Source organism: Mustelus asterias, chromosome 13 (assembly GCF_964213995.1).
Source record: "Mustelus asterias chromosome 13, sMusAst1.hap1.1, whole genome shotgun sequence".
Lineage (NCBI taxonomy): Eukaryota > Metazoa > Chordata > Chondrichthyes > Carcharhiniformes > Triakidae > Mustelus > Mustelus asterias.
In genome coordinates this window covers 108,136,841-108,161,762 of record NC_135813.1, presented here as the reverse complement: position 1 = coordinate 108,161,762, position 24,922 = coordinate 108,136,841, and the positions used below count along the sequence as shown (strand labels likewise).

Below are 24,922 nucleotides of genomic sequence, written 5' to 3'. Positions count from 1 at the left end.
GCCAAAAGGCCTGTTTCTGAGCTGTAATTTTCTATGGTTCTATAGTTCTACAGAAGAAATGTGGCAAATTTTCAGGGAATATTTGTCTGGAGTTCTGCATAGCAACGTTCCAATGAGACAGGGAAGTTATGGTAGGTTACAGGAACCGTGGTGTACAAAGGCTGTAATGAATCTAGTCAAGAAGAAAAGAAAAGCTTACAAAAGGTTCAGGGAGCTAGGCAATGTTAGAGATCCTGAAGAGTATACGGCTAATAGGAAGGATCTTAAGAAGGAAATTAGGAGAGCCAGAAGGGGTCATGAGAAGGCCTTGGCAGGCAGGATTAAGGAAAACCCCAAGGCATTCTACAAGTATGTGAAGAGCAAGATGATAAGACGTGAAGGAATAGGACCTATCAAGTGTGACGATGGGAAAGTTTGTATGGAACTGGAAGAAATAGCAGAGGTACTAAATGAATACTTTACTTCAGTATTCATTATGGAAAAGGATCTTGGTGGTTGTAGTGCAGACTTGCAGCGGACTGAAAAGCTTGAGCATGTAGATATTAAGAAAGAGGATGTGTTGGAGCTTTTGAAAAGCATCAAGTTAGATAAGTCGCCGGGACCGGATGAGATGTACCCCAGGCTACTGTGGGAGGCGAGGGAGGAGATTGCTGAGCCTCTGGCGATGATCTTTGCATCATCAATGGAGACGGGAGAGATTCCGGAGGATTGGAGGATTGCGGATATTGTTCCTTTATTCAAGAAAGGGAGTAGAGCTAGCCCTGGAAATTATAGACCAGTGAGTCTAACCTCAGTGGTTGGTAAGTTGATGGAGAAGATCCTGAGAGGCAGGATTTATGAACATTTGGAGAGGTATAATATGATTAAGAATAGTCAGCATGGCTTTGTCAAAGGCAGATCATGCCTTACGAGCCTGATTGAATTTTTTGAGGATGTGACTAAACACATTGATGAAGGAAGAGCAGTAGATGTAGTATATATGGACTTCAGCAAGGCATTTGATAAGGCGCCCCATGCAAGGCTTATTGAGAAAGATGCATTTTGGAAGAAATAATGTAGGGAGGAGTTATACAATAAATGGCAGAGTCATCAGGAGTATAGAAACACAGAGGGACCTAGGTGTGCAAGTCCACAAATCCTTGAAGGTGGCAACACAGGTGGAGAAGGTGGTGAAGAAGGCATATGGTATGCTTGCCTTTATAGGACGGGGTATAGAGTATAAAAGCTGGAGTCTGATGATGCAGCTGTATAGAACGCTGGTTCGGCCACATTTGGAGTACTGCGTCCAGTTCTGGTCGCCGCACTACCAGAAGGACGTGGAGGCGTTAGAGAGAGTGCAGAGAAGGTTTACCAGGATGTTGCCTGGTATGGAGGGTCTTAGCTATGAGGAGAGATTAGGTAAACTGGGGTTGTTCTCCCTGGAAAGACGGAGAATGAGGGGAGATCTAATAGAGGTGTACAAGATTATGAAGGGGATAGATAGGGTGAACGGTGGGAAGCTTTTTCCCAGATCAGGAGTGACGTTCACGAGCTCAAGGTGAGAGGGGCGAAGCATAACTCAGATATTAGAGGGATGTTTTTTACACAGAGGGTGGTGGGGGCCTGGAATGCGCTGCCAAGTAGGGTGGTGGAGGCAGGCACGCTGACATCGTTTAAGACTTACCTGGATAGTCACATGAGCAGCCTGGGAATGGAGGGATACAAACGATTGGTCTCGTTGGACCAAGGAGCGGCACAGGCTTGGAGGGCCGAAGGGCCTGTTTCCTGTGCTGTACTGTTCTTTGTTCTTTGAGGGGGCATGGGATCCAAGGGGACATTGCTTTGTGGATCCAGAACTGGCTTGCCCACAGAAGGCAAAGAGTGGTTATAGATGGGTCATATTCTGCATGGAGGTCGGTCACCAGTGGAGTGCCCCAGGGATCTGTTCTGGGACCCTTACTCTTTGTGATTTTTATAAATGACCTGGATGAGGAAGTGGAGGGATGGGTTGGTAAGTTTGCCGATGACACAAAGGTTGGAGGTATTGTGGATAGTGTGGAGGGATGTCAGAAGTTGCAGCGAGACATTGATAGGATGCAAGACTGGGCGGAGAAGTGGCAGATGGAGTTCAACCCAGATAAGTGTGAGGTGGTTCATTTTGGCAGGTCAAATAGGATGGCGGAATATAATATTAATGGTGGGACTCTTGGCAGAGTGGAAGATCAGAAGGATCTTGGGGTCCGAGTTCATAGAACGCTCAAAGCAGCTGTGCAGGTTGAGGCTGTGGTTAAGAAGGCGTATGGTGTACTGGCCTTCATCAATCGAGGAATTGAGTTTAGGAGTCGTGAGATAATGTTGCAGCTATACAAGACCCTGGTCAGACCACACTTGGAGTACTGGTTGCCTCATTACAGGAAGGATGTGGAAGCCATAGAAAGGGTGCAGGGGAGATTTACAAGGATGTTGCCTGGGTTGGGAGCATGCCTTATGAGGATAGGTTGAGTGAGCTCGGCCTTTTCTCCTTGGAGAGACGAAGGATGAGGGGTGACCTGATAGAGGTGTATAAGATGTTGAGAGGTATTGATTGAGTGGATTCTCAGAGGCTTTTTCCCAGGGCTGAAATGATTGCCACAAGAGGACACAGGTTTAAGGTGCTGGGGAATAGGTGCAGAGGAGATGTCAGGGGTAAGTATTTCACTCAGAGGGTGGTGGGTGCGTGGAATGGGCTGCCAGCAGCGGTGGTGGAGGCAGATTCGATAGGATCTTTTAAGAGGCTTTTAGATAAGTACATGGACCTTAAGTAAGATAGAGGGTTATAGGTAAGCCTAGTAATCGCTAAGGTAGGGACATGTTCGGCACAACTTTGTGAGCTGAAGGGCCTGTATTGTGCTGTAGTTTTTCTATGTTTCTAAATAACTGATGTATGTAAAAATGGTACGGCAATTATCACAGGGGATTTTAATCTACATGTCGATTGGTCAAACTAGGTCAGTCAAGGCAACCTTGAGGAGGAGTTCATAGAATGTATCCACGATAGCTTCCTTGAACAGTATGTAATGGAACCGACAAGGGAGCAAGCTATCCTAGATCTGATCCTGTGTAATGAGACAGGAATAATTAATGATCTTACAGTTAGGGATCCTTTTGGAAGAAGCAATCACAGTATGGTTGAATTTAAAATACAGATGGGGCGTGAGAAGGTAAAAACCAATACCAGTGTCTTGTGCTTAAACAGAGGAGACTATAAAGGGGTGAGGGAGGAGTTGGCTAAGGTAGACTGGGAGCAAAAACTTTATGGTGGGACAATTGAGGAATTGTGGAGGACTTTCAAAGCGATCTTTCACAGGGCTCAGCAAAAGTATATACCAGTGATAAGGAAGGACTGTAGAGAAAGAGATAATCAGCTAAGGAAATAAAGGAGGGTATCAAATTGAAAGAAAATGCATACAAAGTGACAAAGATTAGTGGGAAACTGGAGGATTGGGAAATCTTTAAAGGTCAACAGAAAGGCATGAAAAAAGCTATAAAGAAAAACAAGATGGATTATGAGAGTAATCTAGTTCAGAATATAAAAACAGAAAGCAAAAGTTTCTACAAATATATAAGATGAAAAACAGTGACTAAAGGAAACATTGGTCCTTTAGAGTGTGAGAAGGGGGATGTAATAACTGGAAATGAGGAATTGGCTGAGGCATTGAACAGGTATTTTGTGTCGGTCTTTCGAGTGGAAGACACAAACAACATGCCAGAAATTGATGACAAGAAGGCTATGGCAGGTGAGGACCTAGAAACGATCATTATCACTTAAGAAATAGTGTTGGGCAAGCTAATGGGGCTAAAGGTAGACAAGTCTCCTGGCCCTGATGGAATGCATCCCAGGGTACTAAAAGAGATGGCGGGGGAAATAGCAAATGCGCTCGTGGTAATTTACCAAAATTCGCTGGACTCTGGGGTGGTTCCTGCAGATTGGAAAACAGCAAATGTGACGCCACTGTTTAAAAAAGGAGGTAGACAAAAAGCGGGTAACTATAGGCCGGTTAGCTTAACTTCTGCAGTGAGGAAAGTGCTTGAATCTATCATCAGGGAAGAAATAGCGAGACATCTGGATATAAATTGTTCCATTGGGAAGACGCATGGGTTCATGAAGGGCAGGTCATTTTTGACTAATTCGGTGGAATTCTTTGAGAACATTATGTGCGCAGTGGACAATGGGGAACCTGTGGGTGTGGTGTATCTGGATTTCCAGAAGGTATTTGACAATGTGTTGCGCCAAAGGCTGCTGCATAAGATAAAGGTGCATGGTGTTACAGGTAATGTATTAGCATGGATAGAGGATTGGTTAACTAACAGAAAGCAAAGAGTGGGGGTAAATGGGTGTTTTTCTGGTTGGCGATCAGTGACTAGTGGTGTGCCTCAGGGATCAGTGTTGGGACCGCAATTGTTTACAATTTACATAGATGATTTGGAGTTAGGGACCAAGTGTAGTGTGTCAAAATTCGCAGATGACACCAAGATGAGTTGCAGAGCAAAGTGTGCAGAGGACGCTGAAAGTCTGTAAAGGGATATAGATAGTCTAAGTGAGTGGGCAAGGGTCTGGCAGGTGGAGTACAATGTTGGTAAATGTGAGGTCAGCCATTTTGGTAGGAATAACAGCAAAATGGACTATTATTTAAATGGTAAAAAATTGCAACATGCTGGTGTGCAGAGGGATCCGAGTGTCCTTGTGGATGAGTCATAAAAAGTTGGTTTGCAGGTGCAGCAGGTAATTAAGAAGGCAAATGGAATTTTGTCCTTCATTGCTAGAGGGATGGAGTTTAAAAACAAGGAGGTTATATTGCAGCTGTATAAGGTGCTGGTGAGGCCACACCTGGAGTACTGTGTACAATTTATGGTCTCCTTACTTGAGAAAGGAAAAACTAGCACGGGAGGGGGTACAGTGGAGATTCACTAGGTTAATTCCGGAGTTGAGAGGGTTGGCTTATGAGGAGAGAGGGAGTAGACTAGGGCTATACTCATTGGAATTCAGAGGAATGAGGGGAGATCTTATAGAAACATATACGATTATGAAGGGAATAGATAAGATAGAAGCAGGGAAGTTGTTTCCACTGGCAGGTGAAACTAGAACTAGGGGGCATAGCCTCAAAATAAGGGGAAGCAGATTTAGGACTGAGTTGAGGAGGAACTTCTTCACCCAAAGGATTGTGAATCTGTGGAATTCCCTGCCCAGTGAAGCAGTTGAGGCTCCCTCATTGAATGTTTTTAAGGCAAGGATAAATTTTTGAATTTAGGAATTCAGGGTTATGGTGAGCGGGCGGGTAAGTGGAGCTGAGTCCACAAAAAGATCAGCCATGATCTTATTGAATGGCGGAGCAGGCTCGAGGGGCCAGATGGCCTACTCCTGCTCCTAGTTCTTATGTTCTTATTAAAGTCAATTAAGTGAGAAGCCACACATCTCAAGCGATCGTAAAGTTGGTGGCACCTTACTGGAGCTTGTGAAGCAATGGTGTTCCGTTGGCATGGCTGGGTAGCTGAGAGATTGTGTGGAAACTTGAATGCATGTGGCAATCCAGGACAGAGGAATATGTAAGAAGAGATTGAAATCCTTGATGTGGATCCTTGGTGAAGGCATCTGAGAGAAAGCATTGTTTGGGAGAAAATTTCAAAGTGCATTCTTCGAGAGTGATGATTGGAAACACTCCTGTGGAAGTCAACGTCCCAATGAGACTAGTTGGCTCACAGTGTTACAAACATCTGGCAGAATTTGATGAGAAATCCACAGAACTTGTTTTGGGTGGCATCTATCACATGGTTTCAGGATGCAGGGTGTCTGACCACATTTCACCTGTTAACTTACATGGACTGTGTACTTACTGAGAACATTAGAATACAAGATATTTTATAACCTGTGTAATCCTTATAAATCTGTATATACCTGTACAGGTATAGTGGGGTGAAGGAATAGTGTATTATAGCTAATCTTTTCTTGTTTAATAAAAGTCTTATTCTTCTGTTAAAAGTTAATCGGCAGTTCTGTGACTATGTTCATTCATGTCTCCAAACAAAAATAAAAGTCATGATCTATGAGGCTGAGCTTCCACTCTGGGACCTGACTGCCCAGTAACATCAGCTGGGATCATAACACTGTAAATTTTCCTTTCATCCTACAAACAGTCCCCTTCACCCATCAAATCAGCAGTACATTACCTCAGCTCTCTAAAGGCCATGCTTACAAAAAACAGGCTATCAGCATAGTGCAGATTAATTCCAAGCTATACTAGACATCAAGCAAGAGGGATTGCAGAAGCACATTTTATTTAGTTAGCCCTGTTGCAGTTAAATGGAGTAAGAAGTTTAAAAACACCAGGTTAAAGTCCAACAGGTTTATTTGGTAGCAAAAGCCACACAAGCTTTCGGAGCTCCAAGCCCCTTCTTCAGGTGAGTGGGAATTCTTCTAAATGGACCAGATATTTATTTACAACTGAATTAAGACTTTTTGTACTGGACTTCAGTTTCAAGTTTTCACAGATCTGTTCTCAATTTGAAAGTGGTTTCAAGTGATTAACACCATTGAACTCAGTTATATTCCAGCACAATCCTTCAAGAACAAAGTACCACCATTTTGTGGACACTCAAAGGTTCAATGAAGTGGTGAACTGGGCTGGACAAGTTCCTGAATCATCCGTGTTAACTTGTAACATAAAACACCGAAGGACAAACTAACCTTTTCTGATGAAGCCTTTTCAGAAACCTCTTCCTCATCCTGCTCTTCTTCGTCCTCCTTCTCGGATGAGGATTCCTCTTCCTCTTTCCCAGAAGTTTCCTCTTCCTCCTCCCCTTCACTGTCTAGCTTTAAAGGTTTTGCTGGTTTGCGCCTCTCTGTGACTGACTCCAAATCTCTCTTGGACAATTCAGAAGAATGACTGGCTACGTCTGACATATCTCGGTCACGCTCAGACTCTGTTACAAATGATGAAGAGATGAAATGAGTACTCTGCATTGTGGTATACTCACATCGCGACTGACAAAGCCAATAATATTACAAACCTTCTCTAATATCAGAACTTCAGAGAAAAGCCTTTACAATGCCACTTCTCGTTCGTGACATAATTGACTTTGTGACATCATAACCATGACATTACCAGAGAATATTTTACAGCAGATTACACAGAAATGTATCTATGCAGTACATGTAATATAGGATATTTTATTCACAAACTGCATGTGGTACAGACCAAATAACTTGCATCAACTAATTTAGAGTATTTCAAATACTGAAGTAGCCCAAGGTGGCATGTTAGGTATGAAACATTATCGAGTAGCAAGTGGTGGGGGGGAAGCTGGGAAGGTAGTGAGGACACAAAGGGGCAAGTTTCAATGAGGTTTCTGAAGGTGGGGAAAGAAGCAGCAAAGTGGAAGAATTAAGAATGAATTCTAGAGTACAGAGGCACGAAGATTGAACTCTCCCTGCACCCAGTGCTGGGGCTGAGGGAGGGAAGCCGATACAAGAATACTTTAGAAAATGTGTGGGTGAAGACTATTCATCATCATAGAATCATAGAATCCCTGCAGTGCAGAAAGAGGCCATCTGGCCCATCGAGTCTGCACCGACCACAATCCCACCCAGGCCCTATTCCCGTAATCCCACGTATTTACCCTGCTAATCCCCCTGACACTAGGGTCAATTTAGCACGTCCAATCAACCTAACCCGCACATCTTTGGAATGTGGGAGGAAACCGGAACACCAGAAGGAAACCCACGCAGACACGGAATGAATATGCACACTCCATATAGAAAGTCACCCAAGGCAGGAATTGAACCCAAGTCCCTGGCACTGTGCAAACTCCACACGCTTGTACTGCAGCTTAATCTGTGTTCGTAAAATTGCAAATATTAAAGTCGGTCAAGTATTTAAGTGTGTGTTAAACATACACCAACCTTCATCATCATCATCCAGTGGCGTTGATGGTCTAATTCGCTTCTGGTCACCTGAGGAAGCAGCATCAGGTGGCTCTTTCCTCTTTACCTGCAGGTTATTACCGAGACATAACATGACTTGTTATCAGACACATTCTTCACAACTAATCAATTACTCAGTGAATACGCAGCTGCAACGGATTTACCAGTGTGCAAAGATATAAACACAGAAAAAATTAACTCCCACATTTACGGATTGCTGCATTCAAAGTAACCACTTTGAACACTTCTGTTAAGACTGACCAAAAGGTCAGAGCAGCTGTTCTGGCAGTTTTCAGTCAGTCTGTAAATAAAGCCTGTATGCTAATTAATGACATGACAACTGTGGAAATAGGTCTTTTATTATCACATTTGCTATATACGTGTTTCAAATAAATAACTGTTGTAGCAGCGCCATGCCTCAACCACTGAAATGTTGTAAAGATCACTCGGAAACCAAGAGCTGTCTCAGGTTTGTCAATATGAAATATTGTGACCGTTGCAGGACTCTATGAAAGCCTGCAGACATCAACTGGTCAGAAACTAAGGGGGGAATTTTCCCGTCCCACCCGCTACAGGAATCGTAGAGGGCAGGGGGCGGACCATGCAACGGTCAGGATTTCCCCGTTTTGGGGTGAGCCCGGCTGGAAAATCCCACCCTGGGTGTCAGGGAGAGGGCACCATTCCTCAAAATCAGGAGGACACAATTTTATTTGTGTGGGAAAATATCATAAACTCCAGTCACAGCTTCATTTCAGGATATCCCACACTGTTCCAAGCTTCTCCACAATTTATCCCAGATTCAAAATGGTCTACTGTTAGTCTTCCTCACAAGTCCATGGAAACTGAGATGCGGTGAAAGCATTGCTTAAGCCATTGCATCCAGGATTTATAGAGAAACAGAATCAACTCTTACAGCATTGCAACTAAATCGTCATGGAGCACTGACAGGTATGCATCCTTGGCAAAATCTCTTTCAACTTTGACATTTATAACCAAACTCTATCCATGACGTGACTATGCCAATCTTGGCAATGATTGGATGAAAAAGCGGCCATTAAAGCTGGTGCCAAGCCACTGAAAAGTTGTTCCAATCTCCAAAACGAATGGTAAAACCAGGAGATCAGAATATGACTCGAGTTACTTTCTAAAGGAAAAAGTAAGGCACAAAGATAAACTGTGTGAAAAAAGGAGCAAGAAAATGGGCAGGTAAACAGAAAACAATACAAGTAGTATTGGAAGTACTGCTAAAAACACAAAAATAACTAACTGTAAATTAAAATTGTTTAAGTGCTTATTTTTACTGTATGATAGAGAATTCAACAATTTGTAACGTGTAATGATCTTTATTCAGTAATATCCATGTTTATTTCAACTTCACAGTGGCCATGGAAATAAGAATTACCCTGCACATGCGAGAAGTTCAACAGTCAATATTAATTGAATACAATTCTTTACAAAGCGGTTTACTTCTCTTTTTGAGTTAAAGGGTTATGAATAAGACTTGTTTGTGTGAACTGTGTTTAAACCTAATAAGCAAAGTACCTTTGAACTTTGACAAAGGGTCATCTGGACTCGAAACATCAGCTCTTTTCTCTCCTTACAGATGCTGCCCAGACCTGCTGAGATTTTCCAGCATTTTCTCTTTCGGTTTCAGATTCCAGCATCTGCAGTAATTTGCTTTTATTTTAGCAAAGTACTTTTACTGCCTGAACTTCAGACCAAACATAAAACTTCCCTATTCTTGCCTTTCTCCGATTACATTTACATTGTGATATACTGCCCTGATTACAACAACATTTTTATTAAGACTTCATAAGCCAAATGGCAATTGAATTTGCGTGACACAGTTTAACAGTTCTGAACTAATGTACAAATTTAGCAATCTGTAAATCTGTGATAATTTACTCCAACCATAGTTGCTGATGTTGGAAATTTTCAAGGAGAGAAAGATTACAGTGTGAAATTCCTAAAGATTGTAAAGCTTTAGATGGCACATTAACACAAGAACTCGAAAATATTGGAAATTGCTGAAAGTTTAGAATGTTGACAGATATAAAGGAACGGATGGAGCACCAAGAGATCATGTTGTGCTTGAATTTTCTTAAGAGTTGTTAGTGCGGGAAATTGAGCTGTAACATCGCTGTTGAAATATTCATCAACTTGGGCAAGTCTGCTAAATTTTATTATTCAGAGCTGGTTTACTATCAGGGTTTCTGTTGGAAAAGAGGCTCCTGACTTTTATATTAAACATGGCAGTAGAATAGGACTCCGCATTGCGGACTCTGCAATCATGTCACATTAAAAACTGCTTAATTAACTTGATCTTCAGATAGTTCCAAGTATGAACTGAGCAATAATTAAAATTGAACCTTTCTGAAAAGATCATGCCATGACAACCAATCTATTAAAGGTTTGGGGCTTTCATTTTCGAACAGAAATCAAGACAGATTCATACTCAGAAGTCTATGCTTATTTGTTGTTCAGTATGGATATTCCTGCTTTTCTGGTACTGTTGCAAATTAGGATTTTTGTATGTTCATAAAGTAGGATCAATACTGACTGACCTTGGTGACATACTGAAGGAATGTACTTTTTAAAATTATATTTTATGCCCTGGTTACTTTTCCTGGGCAAATCTCATTGACTGTTCTTTGGGTCTGTTCCAGAGAACACTTTCCATAAAGAAACACTGTATTTTTTTTATTAAGAAAGGCTACTGCAAAAGCCACTTTGAATATTGATAACACCCAAGGACCTCTGTGCTATGGAAGTGGGCCAGTTTGTATTCCAGGCCAGATACCATAGCAGCCAGAGAAACAACTGTACGTGGCGTGGTTCTGGCCCTTGCACGTTGACCAAGTGTTGACCATCGAGCACAAAACTGTTTTGAAGGCCTGTGCGAGGGGTGTGGGGATGAGCTGTTCAACCTATCAGTGGCTGGGACATGCAACTATTTTGGCCCCAGGCAGTAAAATTCCTATGTGTTTATATGACCATCAACATCAATGAGGCATGGTGGCACAGTGGTTAGCACTGCTGCCTCACATCGCCAGGGACTCCCAGGTTCAATTCCAGCCTTAGGTCACTGTCCGCATGGAGTCTGCAAGTTCTCCCCATGTCTGGGTGGGTTTTATCCCACACTCCAAAGATGTGCAAGTTGGGTTGTTTGGCCATGCTAAATTAACCCTTAGTGTAGGGGGATTATCAGGGTAAATGCGTGGGGTTACAGAGATAGGGCCTGGATGGGATTGTTGTCGGTGCAGGCTCGATGGGCCGAATGGCCTCCTTCTGCACTGTAGGGATTCAATGAATGCCATCTCATAGGAGACGCAACAAAGGCAGAAATGCTACTTACTTTACCAGTCAGAGGAGTCTGAGTTTCCACTCATTGCACTACAGAATGATTTATGTACAAAACCAAGAACTCAGAGCAATTACACAGTTCTTCTTCGGCACATAAAATCCTAGATGCTGAGAGTCTTTAAACCCTGGCTGAGTAGTTTATTAGGCATCACAGTTTTAGGAATAAGGCTCAACCATTTTGATGTTTACAGGAGGTTCATAGATTGATACTTGGAATGAGTGGGTTGCCTTACGAGGAAAGCTTGGGCATACTGGGCGTGTTTCAACTTAGAAGAGTGAGGAATGACTTGGTTGAAGTATATAAGATCCTGAACGGTTGAGACAAGGTGGATGCGGAAAGGATGTTTTCACTTGTGGGTGAGTCCAAAACTGTTTTAAAATGAGGGATTGCCCTAATCGGTGAGAGTTGAGGAGAATTTATTTCCCTCAGACAGTTGTGCGATTTTGGAACTCTGTCTCAGAAGGCGATGATGTGGATATGGCAGCGGGATCACGGGACATTTGGAAGGCAGAGGTAGATAGATTCTTGTTAGGGAAGAGAATCAAAGTTGTTGGGGGTAGATGGGAATGTGGAACTCGAAACACAAACAGATCAGCCATGTTCTTATTGAATGACAAGGAGGCTCAAAGGGCTGAATCACCTGTTTCTGCTCCTATTTCATTTGTTCACATTTAGAACTGAGATTAGGAGAAATTGAGTATGATAAATTTTCAAAATTCTCTATCCCAAAGAACAGTGGATGCTCAGTTGGTTATATCCCTGTGAAAAGCAGGTTATAAAACATGTTTTCATATTAGCGCAGGTATATCATAAAATCCCTACAGTGCAAAAGGAGGCCATTCGGCCCATTGAGTCTGCACTGACTCTCTGACAGAATATTTTACCCAGGACAAACCCTGTAATCCCACACATTTACCATGGCCAATCCACCTAATCTGCACATCTTTGGACTGTGGGAGGAAACCAGAGCACCCGGAGGAAACCCACGCAGACACGGGGAGAACGTGCAAACTCCACACAGACAGTGACCCAAGGCCGGAATTGAACCCGGGTCCCTGACGCAGTGAGGCAGCAATGCTAACCACTGTGCCACTGTGCCGTCCCATTGGTGAGGTCAATCTGAAGTTAAAGTTTATTTATTAGCCACAAGTAAGGCTTACATTAACACTGCAATGAAGTTACTGTAAAATTCCCTTAGTCGCCACAGTCTGGCGCCTGTTCTGGTCAATGCACCCATCAACACTTCTGGTGTGGCTTTTGCTACCAAATAAACCTGTTGGACTTTAACCTGGTGTTGTTAAACTTCTTCCCATCAATCTAGCCAGAGGAGACAGGAGAATTAAAGGACCATGAGCTGAAACTTTGCAACAATGGGATTCAGCAGCATTTGTATGGAAATCAGTGTCTGATTAGATGTCAGTGAACAAGGCACACATATATTCAAAATATTTTTTGTGGCAGTTTTGGCGTGAGATGAATTGACTAATTGGATATTTTGAATCCAAAGAAGGCATTTTACTCATGCTATGTAAGTAAAGATAGCGCATACAAAGATGTCATGCTATCTTGAAGACTTTACATGGTCTCCCCAGGGAATCTGGTTGAAAACCCCTGTGCTAAGCAGTTGTTACCAAAAATAGTACAATTTATTTTCTAACGCTGTATTGCATGAAAGCATTTTCGTCAATTTGCATATTGCTGAAAAAAAAAGAGACAGCTGTCAAAGCTTATTGTCTTGCACTCATCAGGACAGATCATCAATTGTAAAGGGAACAACAATTTGTGCTGCATGAGAATAGAGTGCTGATTGGTTGGGAAGTGGACTCTGATTGGCAGAGGCATTGCCATGGAAATGAACCAGAGAATGGCTGTTTCCCCAAGCTTTTGTTTAGTTGAAAATGGTGCAATTCATGGGGATGTTCCTTTTGCCTGCAGAGGATAGGGTCCTGTGTGTGAACATATGTAGCATTGCTTCTTGGCCTTTTGGCTAAGATCAAGTGTAGTATCAATGTCCTGCACTTGGTTGAAGCCATGAGGTTACACTGAGGCTTCATTTGAAGAAATTTTTTAAAGCGGCATCTCGGCCTTTTGGCTAAGATGCAAATAAGATCGAGCCTTGGAAAAGGTGCAATGCCTCCTCCAATCAGCTTGAATCATGTAGATCAAGCCCAAGACAGGGCATGAGAGGCCTGTCTTGTCAGCTTGGATCGTGAATGTCTCACTTGCTGAGACTTTGAATTGGACTTTGATTGGATTCAATTGGATATATAAACAAAAAGAAATGTAGCTTCGATCCTGACTAAGTGAGCCATACTTTGAGCCCGACTGATAATCTTAATTGCTTGTCAGTGTAATTCTTAACACAGTCAGAATGATTTAGCAAGTGCTGTCCAATCACAGTGTCTAATAATCAGATGTGATTATATGTTTTGAGTTTGAAAGCACGGACCGGTTGGGTACAGTTTGTACTTTATCCTTCCAGGGTAGTCTGAGGTAGACTGGGCACTTTTCAGGACTGAAGGCCACAGCCTGTGGTCCATTTGTGAATTTGCACGATATATAGTGTGAAATGATATGATCAGGGTCGCTATTATCCCACAGGATGGCTTTCCTGTGCCCTATTTCAGAATCAAGCTTGGGCGTTGAGCTTATGAGGTTTTCCAATGAATATATTGACCAATATAAAGTTAGACTTATGGTAGACAATAGTAGAGAACTCACTGACAGATTTCTCAACTGGCATGTCGAGGAAAGGGAGTTCATTTGACTGCTCCATTTTAAAGGCAAATTTGACTGTAGGATGAAGCCCATTAAGATGTGAAAGGAAATTCTTACATGCAGCTGCAGATTCAAATATAGCAAACATATCAGAAGTATATGAGGGATAGAAGGTTTGGTGTCATTCCATCAAAAACATATTTCTCATAGAAACTGACAAAGGTGTTTGAGAGAGCTGGGCCCAGAGGGGATTCCCATGGCAACACCATCTATCTGGGCAAACATGATGTTGTTAAAAAGACACCATGGCAATGTCTTGGCCAATCAGAGTCGACCTGCCTTGTGGTGGTTTGAAGTTAAACAACAGCTTGGCAGTCAACTGTACCCTGGTGCATTCTTGATGGCAACAACTCTACCCATCAGAGTCCACTTGCCAACCAATCAACAGTCTTCACATGCAGAACAAATTGTTGTTCCTTTTATAATCTTGTGAATCTGTCCTAATGAGCACAAGACAAAAAACTTTGACAACATGGGGGCAATATTATCGGCTCGTCATGCTGGTAAGAACGTGTAAGAGGTGAAGAATGGGGTTTGCGCCTGGTTTCTCATCTCTTGTGATATTACCGGCCCTGTTCTGCCAGTGTAATCAGCCTTGCGCCCGGGAAACGCCCTTTAACAGTCTGCAGCCGGCTTCCCGGCGTGAACAGACTCTGTCCACTCCCCCTACTGGTGAGAATCACACTTGGGATTTCTTTTTCCAAGTGCCATAAGGTAACGTATGGGAGCTCACCCAAAAAATGGGTGCAATTCTCTCCTGTTTTCACACTTGTTTGGCACTTAGAATTGTTTTGGTAAGATCGCCCCTCATGCCTCTTTTTTCAGAAATACTCACGTTCTGTACTACCAAATGACTATTTCTTCAATTTATAATTTTACAAACGCTTCAAGCACTGGAGTTAAAATGACAAGTCAAGAACCAAAAATTATGTATCTGGATACTGAAAATCTCCCATGATATTGAATTTATAAGAACTCATGTCCTCTAGTGATCCTCTTTGTCTTACCTTAAAGGATGGTAACCGGATTGCACCCCTCAGTCCCATGCCCAGACCCATGCCTTCATAACCAAGTCCTTCTCCTTTCGGCCAGTTCTCCAACAGACACGTTGATGCCGGAGCTGATTCTTTAGGCTTTGGTCTCTCCTCATCCTTACTTTGATCTGCAGATTTAACCGGTGTCTGTGAAGCCTGCAGAAAGAGATGGTGAAACAAAAGGAATTACTAAAGTGAACGACCGGAAATCAAACCAAATGAAAATTGTGGAGATCAATGTGTACTTATTCTGAAGTTAGCAAAGTATATCTGGATAAATAAGCACTATAAAAGAATAAGCACTATACTACCAAGACAACACACTGCTTTGGTTTCAATAAAATTAAGGGAGCCTATAATAAAGTTTAAATCCACTAAAACTTGAATTTGAACATGATTCTTTTACTGGGACTGGACATGCCCACTCTGGAACATTAACGGGACAATATGACTATGTGAATATGATAATATCAAGTTGTTATTTGATTGTATCTGGGGGATAATTCCCCAAATGTGAGATCAGCTTGTAGATATTAGTGTAAATGAACCTACAAAGCTGACTTTCCTGGATGTGCCTTCATTGTGTCCTGATTTCAAGGTTGTTGGGCCATCCTGTTTTATTCGTTCTACTTATATACAACTGAGTGGCTTCTAGGCCACATCAGAGGGCAGTTAAGAGTCAACTACACTGGTGAGGGACTTGAGTCACCCAAGGGTCAGATAGGGTAAGGATGACAGGTTTCCTTCTCCAAAAGGACCCAGAGCCTCAACTGAATTTTAAAACCAATCAACTAATCAAAATTAATGTCTGCTCTGTTAGTTAAAAAGGGCCCTGCACAGAAAGGCTTGAGGCAGTCTGAGCCCACTTCCACCAGGGACAACAAACTTGACAACCTCATTTACAGGAGTCGCAGAATGGCTGCTACAGGAAGTGGAAATATATCACACAGGTGCCGTAGACCTGATCTTCTGATGTTCCGGAATGGGGACATTGTTGAAGACACATAGAGGGAGTTTTATTTTACGTATTATTGAACTGTAACGGATTTGGGAGTACCGGACACGAAGAATCTCTACGGTGCAGAAAGAGGCCATTCGCCCCATTGAGTCTGCACTGACAACAATCCCACCCAGGCCCTACCCCTGTAACCCCACATATTTACCCCCCTAATCCCGCTAACCTATGCAATCCAGGATACTGAGGGGCAATTTAGCATGGCCAATGCACCTAACCCATACATCTTTGGACTGTGGGAGGAATCCAGAACACCCGGAGGAAACCCACGCAGACACGAGGAGAACGTGCAAACTCTGCACAGACAGAGACCGAGGCCGGGAATCGAATCCTGGTCCCTGGAGCTGTGAAGCAGCCGTGCTAACCACTGTGCACTGTGCTGCCTTCAAGGTAGAGGCTGTTCCATTGCTCAGCACGACTGTTCCCCACATCGATGACTGCATGAGACCATCATTCTCAATTAAAATGGAGTTAGGAAGAATGCCAAGAAAAAATATTTTAAGAAGTGTTGAAAATATTGTACATCAAACGATATTGTTAAATATTGACAAACCTGGTGCTCTTACTCCAGCAAATCTGAGTACTTAAAAGAGCAATTTTCTGCAAACTTTATACCACCTCAACCAATGTATATTTTAATAGCAAGTATTTTTGCCAGTAGCAACAGTAGAAGCAATCCACTTCACATGCAGAAGACCATGCAATGGGAAATCCAAGACCACTACATAAGAATATGTCTTGTTGTGGTTTTATTAAAGTTTTATTTATGAAGTTCCATATGAGCCCCTGAATGTTGCTTCAAAGCTGTAGAACCATTGGCAGTGTTTACACAGTACTATTGTAATCCTAAAGCACACAACATATTCTGATAATTCAATGAAAACAAATTAGGGTCATTACTTAAGAAACTAAGATCAGTAACTCACTTCCTGACTCCCTAAAGCCTGCCCACTATCTACAAGGCGCAAGTTAGGAGTGTGATGGAATACTCTCCAATTGCCCGGATATGCACAGCTTCGATGAGACTCAAAAAAAAAGACAACATGCAGGATAAAACAACTTGTTTGACAGTCACTCCATCCACCACCTTAAACATTCATTCCCTCCACCACCAAACTACAGTGGCAGCACAGTGTGTACCATCAATGAGCAACTCAACCAAACCTTCCAAACCAGTGAACTCTACCACCTAGGAGGACGTGAGATGCATGGGAACATCCACCACCTGCGCGTTTCTCTCCAAGCCACTCACCAGCCTGACTTAACGATATTGCCATTCCTTCATAGTCGCTGGGTAAAAGTCCTGGCGTTCCCTTCCCAACAGCACTGTGGTTGTATCTATACCACGTAGAGTGCAGCAGTTCAAGGAATCAGCTCATCCAGCATCTCCTCAGGGGCAATCAGGGATGCTGGCTTATCCAGAGATGCCCACATCCCGTGAAAGAATGTTTTTAAAAGTGTACGGTTGGTTAATTAAGGTTGCTTTGCACACACTGCAGATTTTAAACCTGAATTCACTCCGCAGAAAGCTCGTGTTTTGAGATTATTTCTAGTGGCAATTTAAATAGTTTCATCCCTAAAGATGAATGAGCACACTGGGATTATTTCTAAAATCCACTCAGCTGAATGAGCAGTTCCGCCTATTTTTGGATGTTTGGGATTGATTGTCCTGTTGCACAGGCCCACAATCCCATTCACATTTTAGTGATGCACGCAGACTGATAGGAAAATACATCCAAGGAGCTGGGTTAGATGATGCGAGAGTACTGACAGAATGAAAAACTTGAACAAAATTGACTCAAATAATTAAACCAGTTCAGCACTGCATTTCAAAAATATACAGGGAAAACAATTACAACACATTTGAACAGAGAAATGTTGGAAAATCTCAACAGGTCTGACAGCACCTGTGGAGAGAGAATAAAGCTAACGTTTCAAGTCTAGATTACCCTTCTTCAGAGTGACGAAGGGTCATCCAGACTTGAAACATTGGCTCTATTCTTTCTCTACAGATGCTAACAGACCTGCTGAGATTTTCCAGCATTTTCTGTTTTTGTTTCAGATTCCAGCATCCGCAGTATTTTGCTTTTACAACATATTTGATATGGAAAAGACATCTAATGCAGCAATAATCAAACCTAAAATCAGTAAGTACATCAACATCCAAGCATAGTCATGTGAACTCGGTTTCCCCCCCCTCTGTCCTATACCACCTTGCTGTCCATAGAAACAAAGAAAAACGCAAGTGTGAAGTTCCTCACTACACAATTCAAATCGATATATAACCACCTGCCGGACACACTTACATTTCCTGCCTGATTTGCTGACTCCATAATATCACCTGCTTCTGACCAACACTGTTTAAAAGCAGAATGTTTTAGTTTGAACAGGGTTCTGGAATCTTTCATATGTAAATGAAGTCCATAATTCTAAAGAAACATTTCTAAATTAGAAAATGGTCAAAAGAGCAGAGTTATCAGGCAACTGTTTGATGAGAATTTTAGAAAACTACATAGTGGACACGTGATATTTTCACATGGGAAGGGATAATTTTACCACGGTGCATGCTGGGAGTCAAAGTTCCCAGACAACAGTGTGTCCTTGGAAAATGGCCACTTAAACCACGACAAACATTCGGCAGTGCAAGTATAGATTTTACCCTTCTTGGATTATGTTTAGGGCGGCACGGTAGCACAGTGGTTAGCACTGTTGCTTCACAGCTCCAGGGGCCTGGGTTCGATTCCCGGCTTGGGTCACTGTCTGTATGGAGTTTGCACATTCTCCTCGTGTCTGCGTGGGTTTCCTCCGGGTGTTCCGGTTTCCTCCCACAGTCCAAAGATGTGTGGGTTAGGTTGATTGGCCATGCTAAAATTGCCCCTTAGTGTCCTGAGATGCATAGGTTAGAGGGATTAGCGGGTAAATATGTAGGGATATGGGGGTAGGGCCGGTGCAGACCCGATGGGCCGAATGGCCTCTTTCTGCACTGTAGGGTTTCTATGAAACAGCATTGAGTTAATAACAATGAAGTGAAATGGTGGCAGTTACAGGCCTGCCACCACTCGCTTTGACAAGAGCAGTCTGAGGTAAATTAATTAGGAATTTCATGCAAGGATGCCACAGGCACGATGGCACAGTGGCACTCACAGCACACGGGGCTCAGGTTCAATTCTGGCCTCGGGTGACTGTCTGTGTGGAGTTTGCATGTTCTCCCCGTGTCTGTGTGGGTTTCCTCCGGGTGCCTCCACAGTCCTAAGGTGTGCAGGTTAGGTGGATTGGATATGCTAAATTCCCCCTTAGTGTCCCAAGATGTGTAGGTTAGGGGGATTAGCCATGGTAAATGTGTGGGGTAACGGGATAGGGCAGGGTAGTGGGCCTGGGTAAGATACTCTGTCAGAGAGTCGGTGCAGACCCGATGGGCCAAATAAGTTTTTAAGTTTATTTCTTAGTGTCACAAGTAGACTTACATTAACACTGCAATGAAGTTACATGAAAATCCTCTAGTCGCCACACTTCTGCGCCTGTTTGGGTACACTGAGGGAGAATTTTAATTTTAGCGTAGTCAATGCACCTAACCAGTATGTATTTCGGATGATGGGAGGAAACCAGAGCACCGGAGGAAACCCATGCAGACAGGGGGAGAACATGCAGACTCCACACAGACAGTGACAGGGAATCGAACCCTGGGCCCTGGACCTGTGAGGCAGCAGTGCTAACCACTGTGTCACCGTGCCGCCCTCTTCTATACTGTAGGTATTCTATGATTATAATTACTGAATTGTAACAGCACCATGTGCAATTTTGCCTAGAACACAATGGTATAGGAAAATCACTATTAATAATCACTGGGAGACCAATGAGCTTGATTCAAATGGCAAAACCTGTCCACTGAAAGGTTTTGGATTCAAATTCTACCCTGGCACTTAACAGCATAATTGGAACCATATTAATGTAGCACCGAGGAAGAGATGAATAATTGCATCGTTTTCCCTTAATGAAAGGTCAAAAATTCCAGGGGGCCATTGAAGGTGAGGAAAGAATACCCCTGGTGTCCTGGCCATTCTTGCAAAACAAGCAGTAAAAGGGATTAGTTGGTTAGTTATCTGATTGCTGTTTCTGACATGCTGTCACTGAAGAATGTCTGCTGAGTTTTCCTCCATAAAAAGTTAATGCACTTCAATAATAATCCCTTGCATGAAACATTAAGATATTCCAACTGAGTAATAGATACAACAGCCACTTTGTATCCCTTCCCACATTCAGTCCCGTTTACCCATAAACCCAGTCTACATTGGCCTCACAATCTCACCCCCTAAAACATTCAATTTAAAATTATCATTTTTAAAATCTCTCATTCCATCACCTCTGGCCGTTTATGCAGACCCTTCCATGCATCTCATCATTGGACCTCAGTACTTCAGTGGCTGTAAAGTGCCTTAAGATTTTTTTAAAACTTGATTTATTAGTGTCACAAATAGACTTACACTGCAATGAAGTTACTGTGCAAATCCCCTATTCGCCACACTCCGGCGCCTGTTCGGGTACACGGAGTGAAAGCTTAGCATGGCCAATGCACCTAACCAGCACGTCTTTCAGACCGTGGGAGGAAACTGGAGCACCCGGAGGAAACCCACGTGGACACGGGGAGAACGTGCAGACTCCACACACACAGTGACCCAAGCCGGGAATTGAACCCGGGTCCATGGCGCTGAGGTAATAGTGCTAACTATTGTGCGGTGCTAGGTGGAAAGCACTATATAAATGCAATACTTTCTGCTCTCTGGAACTTCTTCCCTGAAGTCCTCCAACCTTCCTCTTTTTATACAAACATTCTCTAAACCTCCGTCAATTCCCGGTCACTCCTAACTAATTAGGAACACAGGAATTACTCGATGAAAAAAGTCAAAGGTCCATCTAGTTTACCTTGTACACGCATGATGTAACAATAATGTATTAGTCAATGTTGACTAATCATAGCAATCAGTCTCTGATTTCTCTGCAGCCTCTCTTTTTCCAATTTGCTAAATCCTGGTCTACACCAGAATATTTTATTTCCTTTTAGGATTTAATTACCGTTAAGATCCAGTGAAATTTTGGTGCATAAAAGATTAATTCATTTAAGCCCTTTTTTTAAAAAAAAGTCCAAACTCACTGAGCAAGAAGCTGTTTGACCCAGATATGGATGATGTACGGTGCTTTTTTACAAACATTATCTGGGTTTCCATTTGGTTACAAAGAACAGTTTGCAACACTATGCAATATGACCAACTGCATGCTGCAATAGAAATTTCACACTGGCCAAGTTTCACTGCTGAAACACGTGATCTAAAGCACCTAACACCAGCTAAGGTACTGTACAAACAATAAACTTTCTATCCAGTTTTCAATTAGTCAGTCGATGTATATAACAGAGCCATTGAACAGTCTGTACTGTGCAGGTCATTATCTATGTTGGTCTATTAAAAGAAATGCTGGGATTGCACAAAATATTGATCCTTATTTGGAAGACAAAAAGATGGGTTAATGTTTTGGATGTGACCCTTTAACTTCATCGACAGGTTCTCTTTCTGATGTGGCCAGGCCCTCTCATCATTTTTGGCTTTACTTTGACACTCCAGCTTTTGCCAATTTTCTTTTTACCTCTACAATGATTTCATTCTCATGTTTAATTAATGTACAAAAAGATAGACTTTAAGCTTAACATACCATTATACCTGCCAAATAGGAGTTCAATATATTCACCACCAACTCACACCCTGACTAGAATTTTATTTTGTTTCTATCACAAGTAGGTTTACATTAACACCGCAATAAAGTTACTGTGAAAATCCCCTAGTCGCCACACTCCGGTGTCTATTTGGGTATACTACGGGAGAATTTAGCATGGCCAATGCACCTAACCAGCACGTCTCTCGGACTGGGAGGAGTACTTGAAGGAAACCCACGGAGAACAAGAAGACTCTGCACAGACAGTCACCCAAGCCGGGAATCCCTGGCGCTGTGAGGTAGCAGTGCTAACCATTGTGCCACCGTGCGACTAGAAGATTTTCTACGAGTAAGTTATTGACTAACATCATATCAATTTGAGTGAGACCCTACAAAAACGTGTACAAAACCCATGTATACACATATTAATCTGCAAGAGAGAAAATATGAAACATCATTCTCAGAATTTATCCATCTAGCCAACATCAAACTGTGATTTAAAAAATGACTACATATTAAACCTGGTGCTTTAAGTTCAGAGTTCTAAGCCATTGCACCCTTAACAATGAAGTATACATAGACTAGACAAGTTGATGGCAACACTACCGCATTGCTTGTTCAATAATTAGTATATTCCAGTCCACTGATTTGCCAGCAAATCCTGGAAATTATTTTGAGTAAGAAGTCTCACAACACCAGGTTAAAGTCCAACAGGTTTATTTGGTAGCAAAAGCCACAAGCTTTCGGAGCGCTGCTCCTTCGTCAGGTAAGTGGGAGTTCTGTTCACAAACAGAGCATATAAAGGCACAAACTCAATTTACAAAATAATGGTTGGAATGTGAGTCGTTTTACAGGTAATCAAGTCTTAAAGGTACAGACAATGTGAGTGGAGAGAGCCTTAAGCACGGGTTTACCAGGATGTTGCCTGGTATGGAGAGTCTTAGCTATGAGGAGAGATTGGGTAAACTGGGGTTGTTCTCCCTGGAAAGACGGAGGATGAGGGGCGACCTAATAGAGGTGTATAAAATTATGAAGGGCATAGATAGGGTGAACAGTGGGAAGCTTTTTCCCAGGTCGGAGGTGACGAACACAAGGGGTCACGGGTTCAAGGTGAGGGGGGCAAGGTTCAACATAGATGTCAGGGGAACGTATTTTACACAGAGGATGGTTGGTGCCTGGAATGCACTGCCAAGCAAGGTGATTGAGGCGGACACGCTGGGACCGTTTAAGACTTATCTAGATAGCCACATGAACAGACTGGGAATAGGGGGATATAAAAGAATGGTCTAGTTGGGCACATGAGCGGCGCGGGCTTGGAGGGCCGAAGGGCCTGTTCCTGTGTTGTATTGTTCTTTGTTAAAGAGATGTGTATTGTCTCCAGGACAGTTAGTGAGATTTTGCATTATTTTGAGCACAGGGAGAACACAGCGGGAGTCATTTCAATTTGAAGTTGAAAAAGTGAACATCACAGCTTTAGGAAAAGCTATTAACAACTGTCATAACTAAAAGAAACCAGTTTGAGAGAATTAATTTTCTCAGCTAGTTCAGGTTAATGTTTTCACATAAATTTCCTTGACACTTTATTTTAAAGTAGCGGTGTTAATCTTTTCATTTCACATAAAATAACACATAAAGACTTTTTTTGCAAATTATCCAATTCCCCACAGTATTGGACTCAAAGGAGTCGGGAGCAAATATAATGTTCAGGTGAAGGGGCGGCACAGTAGTTAGCACTGCTGCCTCACAATACCAGGGATCCGGGTTCGATTCTGGCTTCGGGTGCCTGTGTGTGTGGAGTCTGCACGTTCTCCCCGAGTCTGCGTCGGTTTCCATCCACTGTCTAAAGATGTGTGGGCTAGGTGGATGGGCCATGCTATATTGCCCCTTCGTGTCAGGGGGATTAGGAGGCTAAATACATGGGGTTACGGGGAGAAGGCCTGGGTGGGATTGTTGTCGGTGCAGGATCGATGGGCTGAATGGCCTCCTTCTGCACTGTAGAGATTCTATGATTCTATGAAGGCAGGGGATAGTTGGGCTGGGGCAAAGACATAACTTGGTCCTCATTTGAGAGTGATACATTCTGTCTTCATTTTTATGTTATTAATTTTGTCACACTAATTATACCTTCTCACTAGTTGTGTTATTGCAGCAATATCATGAGATGGCAACTGTAGTAGTTTACAGACAGTTTCCATTATACATGGAGGCAATAAAGTTTTACAGTAGGAAATGTTGGTGGAAAATGCACAGAGACAAGTTATTTTCTTTATACATTATAGACAGATGGGTCATCGATGTGCCTCTGTCACAAGCTTTTTAAAATCTGAAAACATTTTAAGGAGGACGTTTTGGAAACATTAGCTGCTCTCACGTGGCTTTCTGCAGAAATGCAATTGTGATTAACCTACTCCGGATCTTTATGGCTACTGTTTAGTATTATTTGTGTGTAAACGGCTCAGATAAGAAAATCCTGAAGTCAATTACAGGCTTAGTGAATCTTTCCAAAGGCCACCGGTTGCTCATAAATCCTTCTGGCTCCTTGGAGAAATGATGTGGAGATGCCGGCGTTGGACTGGGGTAAACACAGTAAGAAGTTTAACAACACCAGGTTAAAGTCCAACAGGTTTATTTGGTAGCAAAAGTAGCAAAAGCCTGTAAAAGCAAAAGGTGTGGCTTTTGCTACCAAATAAACCTGTTGGACTTTAACCTGGTGTTGTTAAACTTCTTACTGTGTTTACCCCAGTCCAACGCCGGCATCTCCACATCATGGGTGTGGCTTTTGCTACCAAATAAACCTGTTGGACTTTAACCTGGTGTTGTTAAACTTCTTACTGTGTTTACCCCAGTCCAACGCCGGCATCTCCACATCATGGTGTGGCTTTTGCTACCAAATAAACCTGTTGGACTTTAACCTGGTGTTGTTAAACTTCTTACTGTCCTTGGAGAAAGGCACAGATTCGCGAGCTACACAGTAACAGGTGGTCTCATGGTGATTGATAGAATAATATATACTCCTAGCAGTTTGGTTCCAGGTCCAGGCAGAGCCTTGGATTTTCCAAATAGCCAATTCCCCTGTTGTAACTTCTGCAGCA

The 24,922-nt window shown here is 42.6% G+C and overlaps 1 protein-coding gene and 1 non-coding gene across 3 annotated transcripts in view; one reads left to right on the top strand and one right to left on the bottom strand.

Annotated features, from left to right (window-relative positions):
* Positions 1-24,922, bottom strand: part of setd1ba (SET domain containing 1B, histone lysine methyltransferase a) — a 191,686-nt gene that overhangs the window by 42,426 nt on the left and 124,338 nt on the right. For both annotated transcript variants that reach the window (XM_078227511.1, XM_078227512.1), the window contains 3 exons: positions 15,086-15,268; positions 7,916-8,003; positions 6,701-6,936 (listed from right to left, as the gene is read on the bottom strand). In XM_078227511.1, the coding sequence (XP_078083637.1) occupies positions 6,701-6,936; positions 7,916-8,003; positions 15,086-15,268 (507 nt within the window). The remainder of the gene's footprint in view (positions 1-6,700; positions 6,937-7,915; positions 8,004-15,085; positions 15,269-24,922) is intronic.
* On the top strand, positions 13,268-13,466 carry LOC144503230 (U2 spliceosomal RNA). The gene has a single exon (XR_013499453.1). It is a non-coding gene; the product is annotated as a U2 spliceosomal RNA (small nuclear RNA).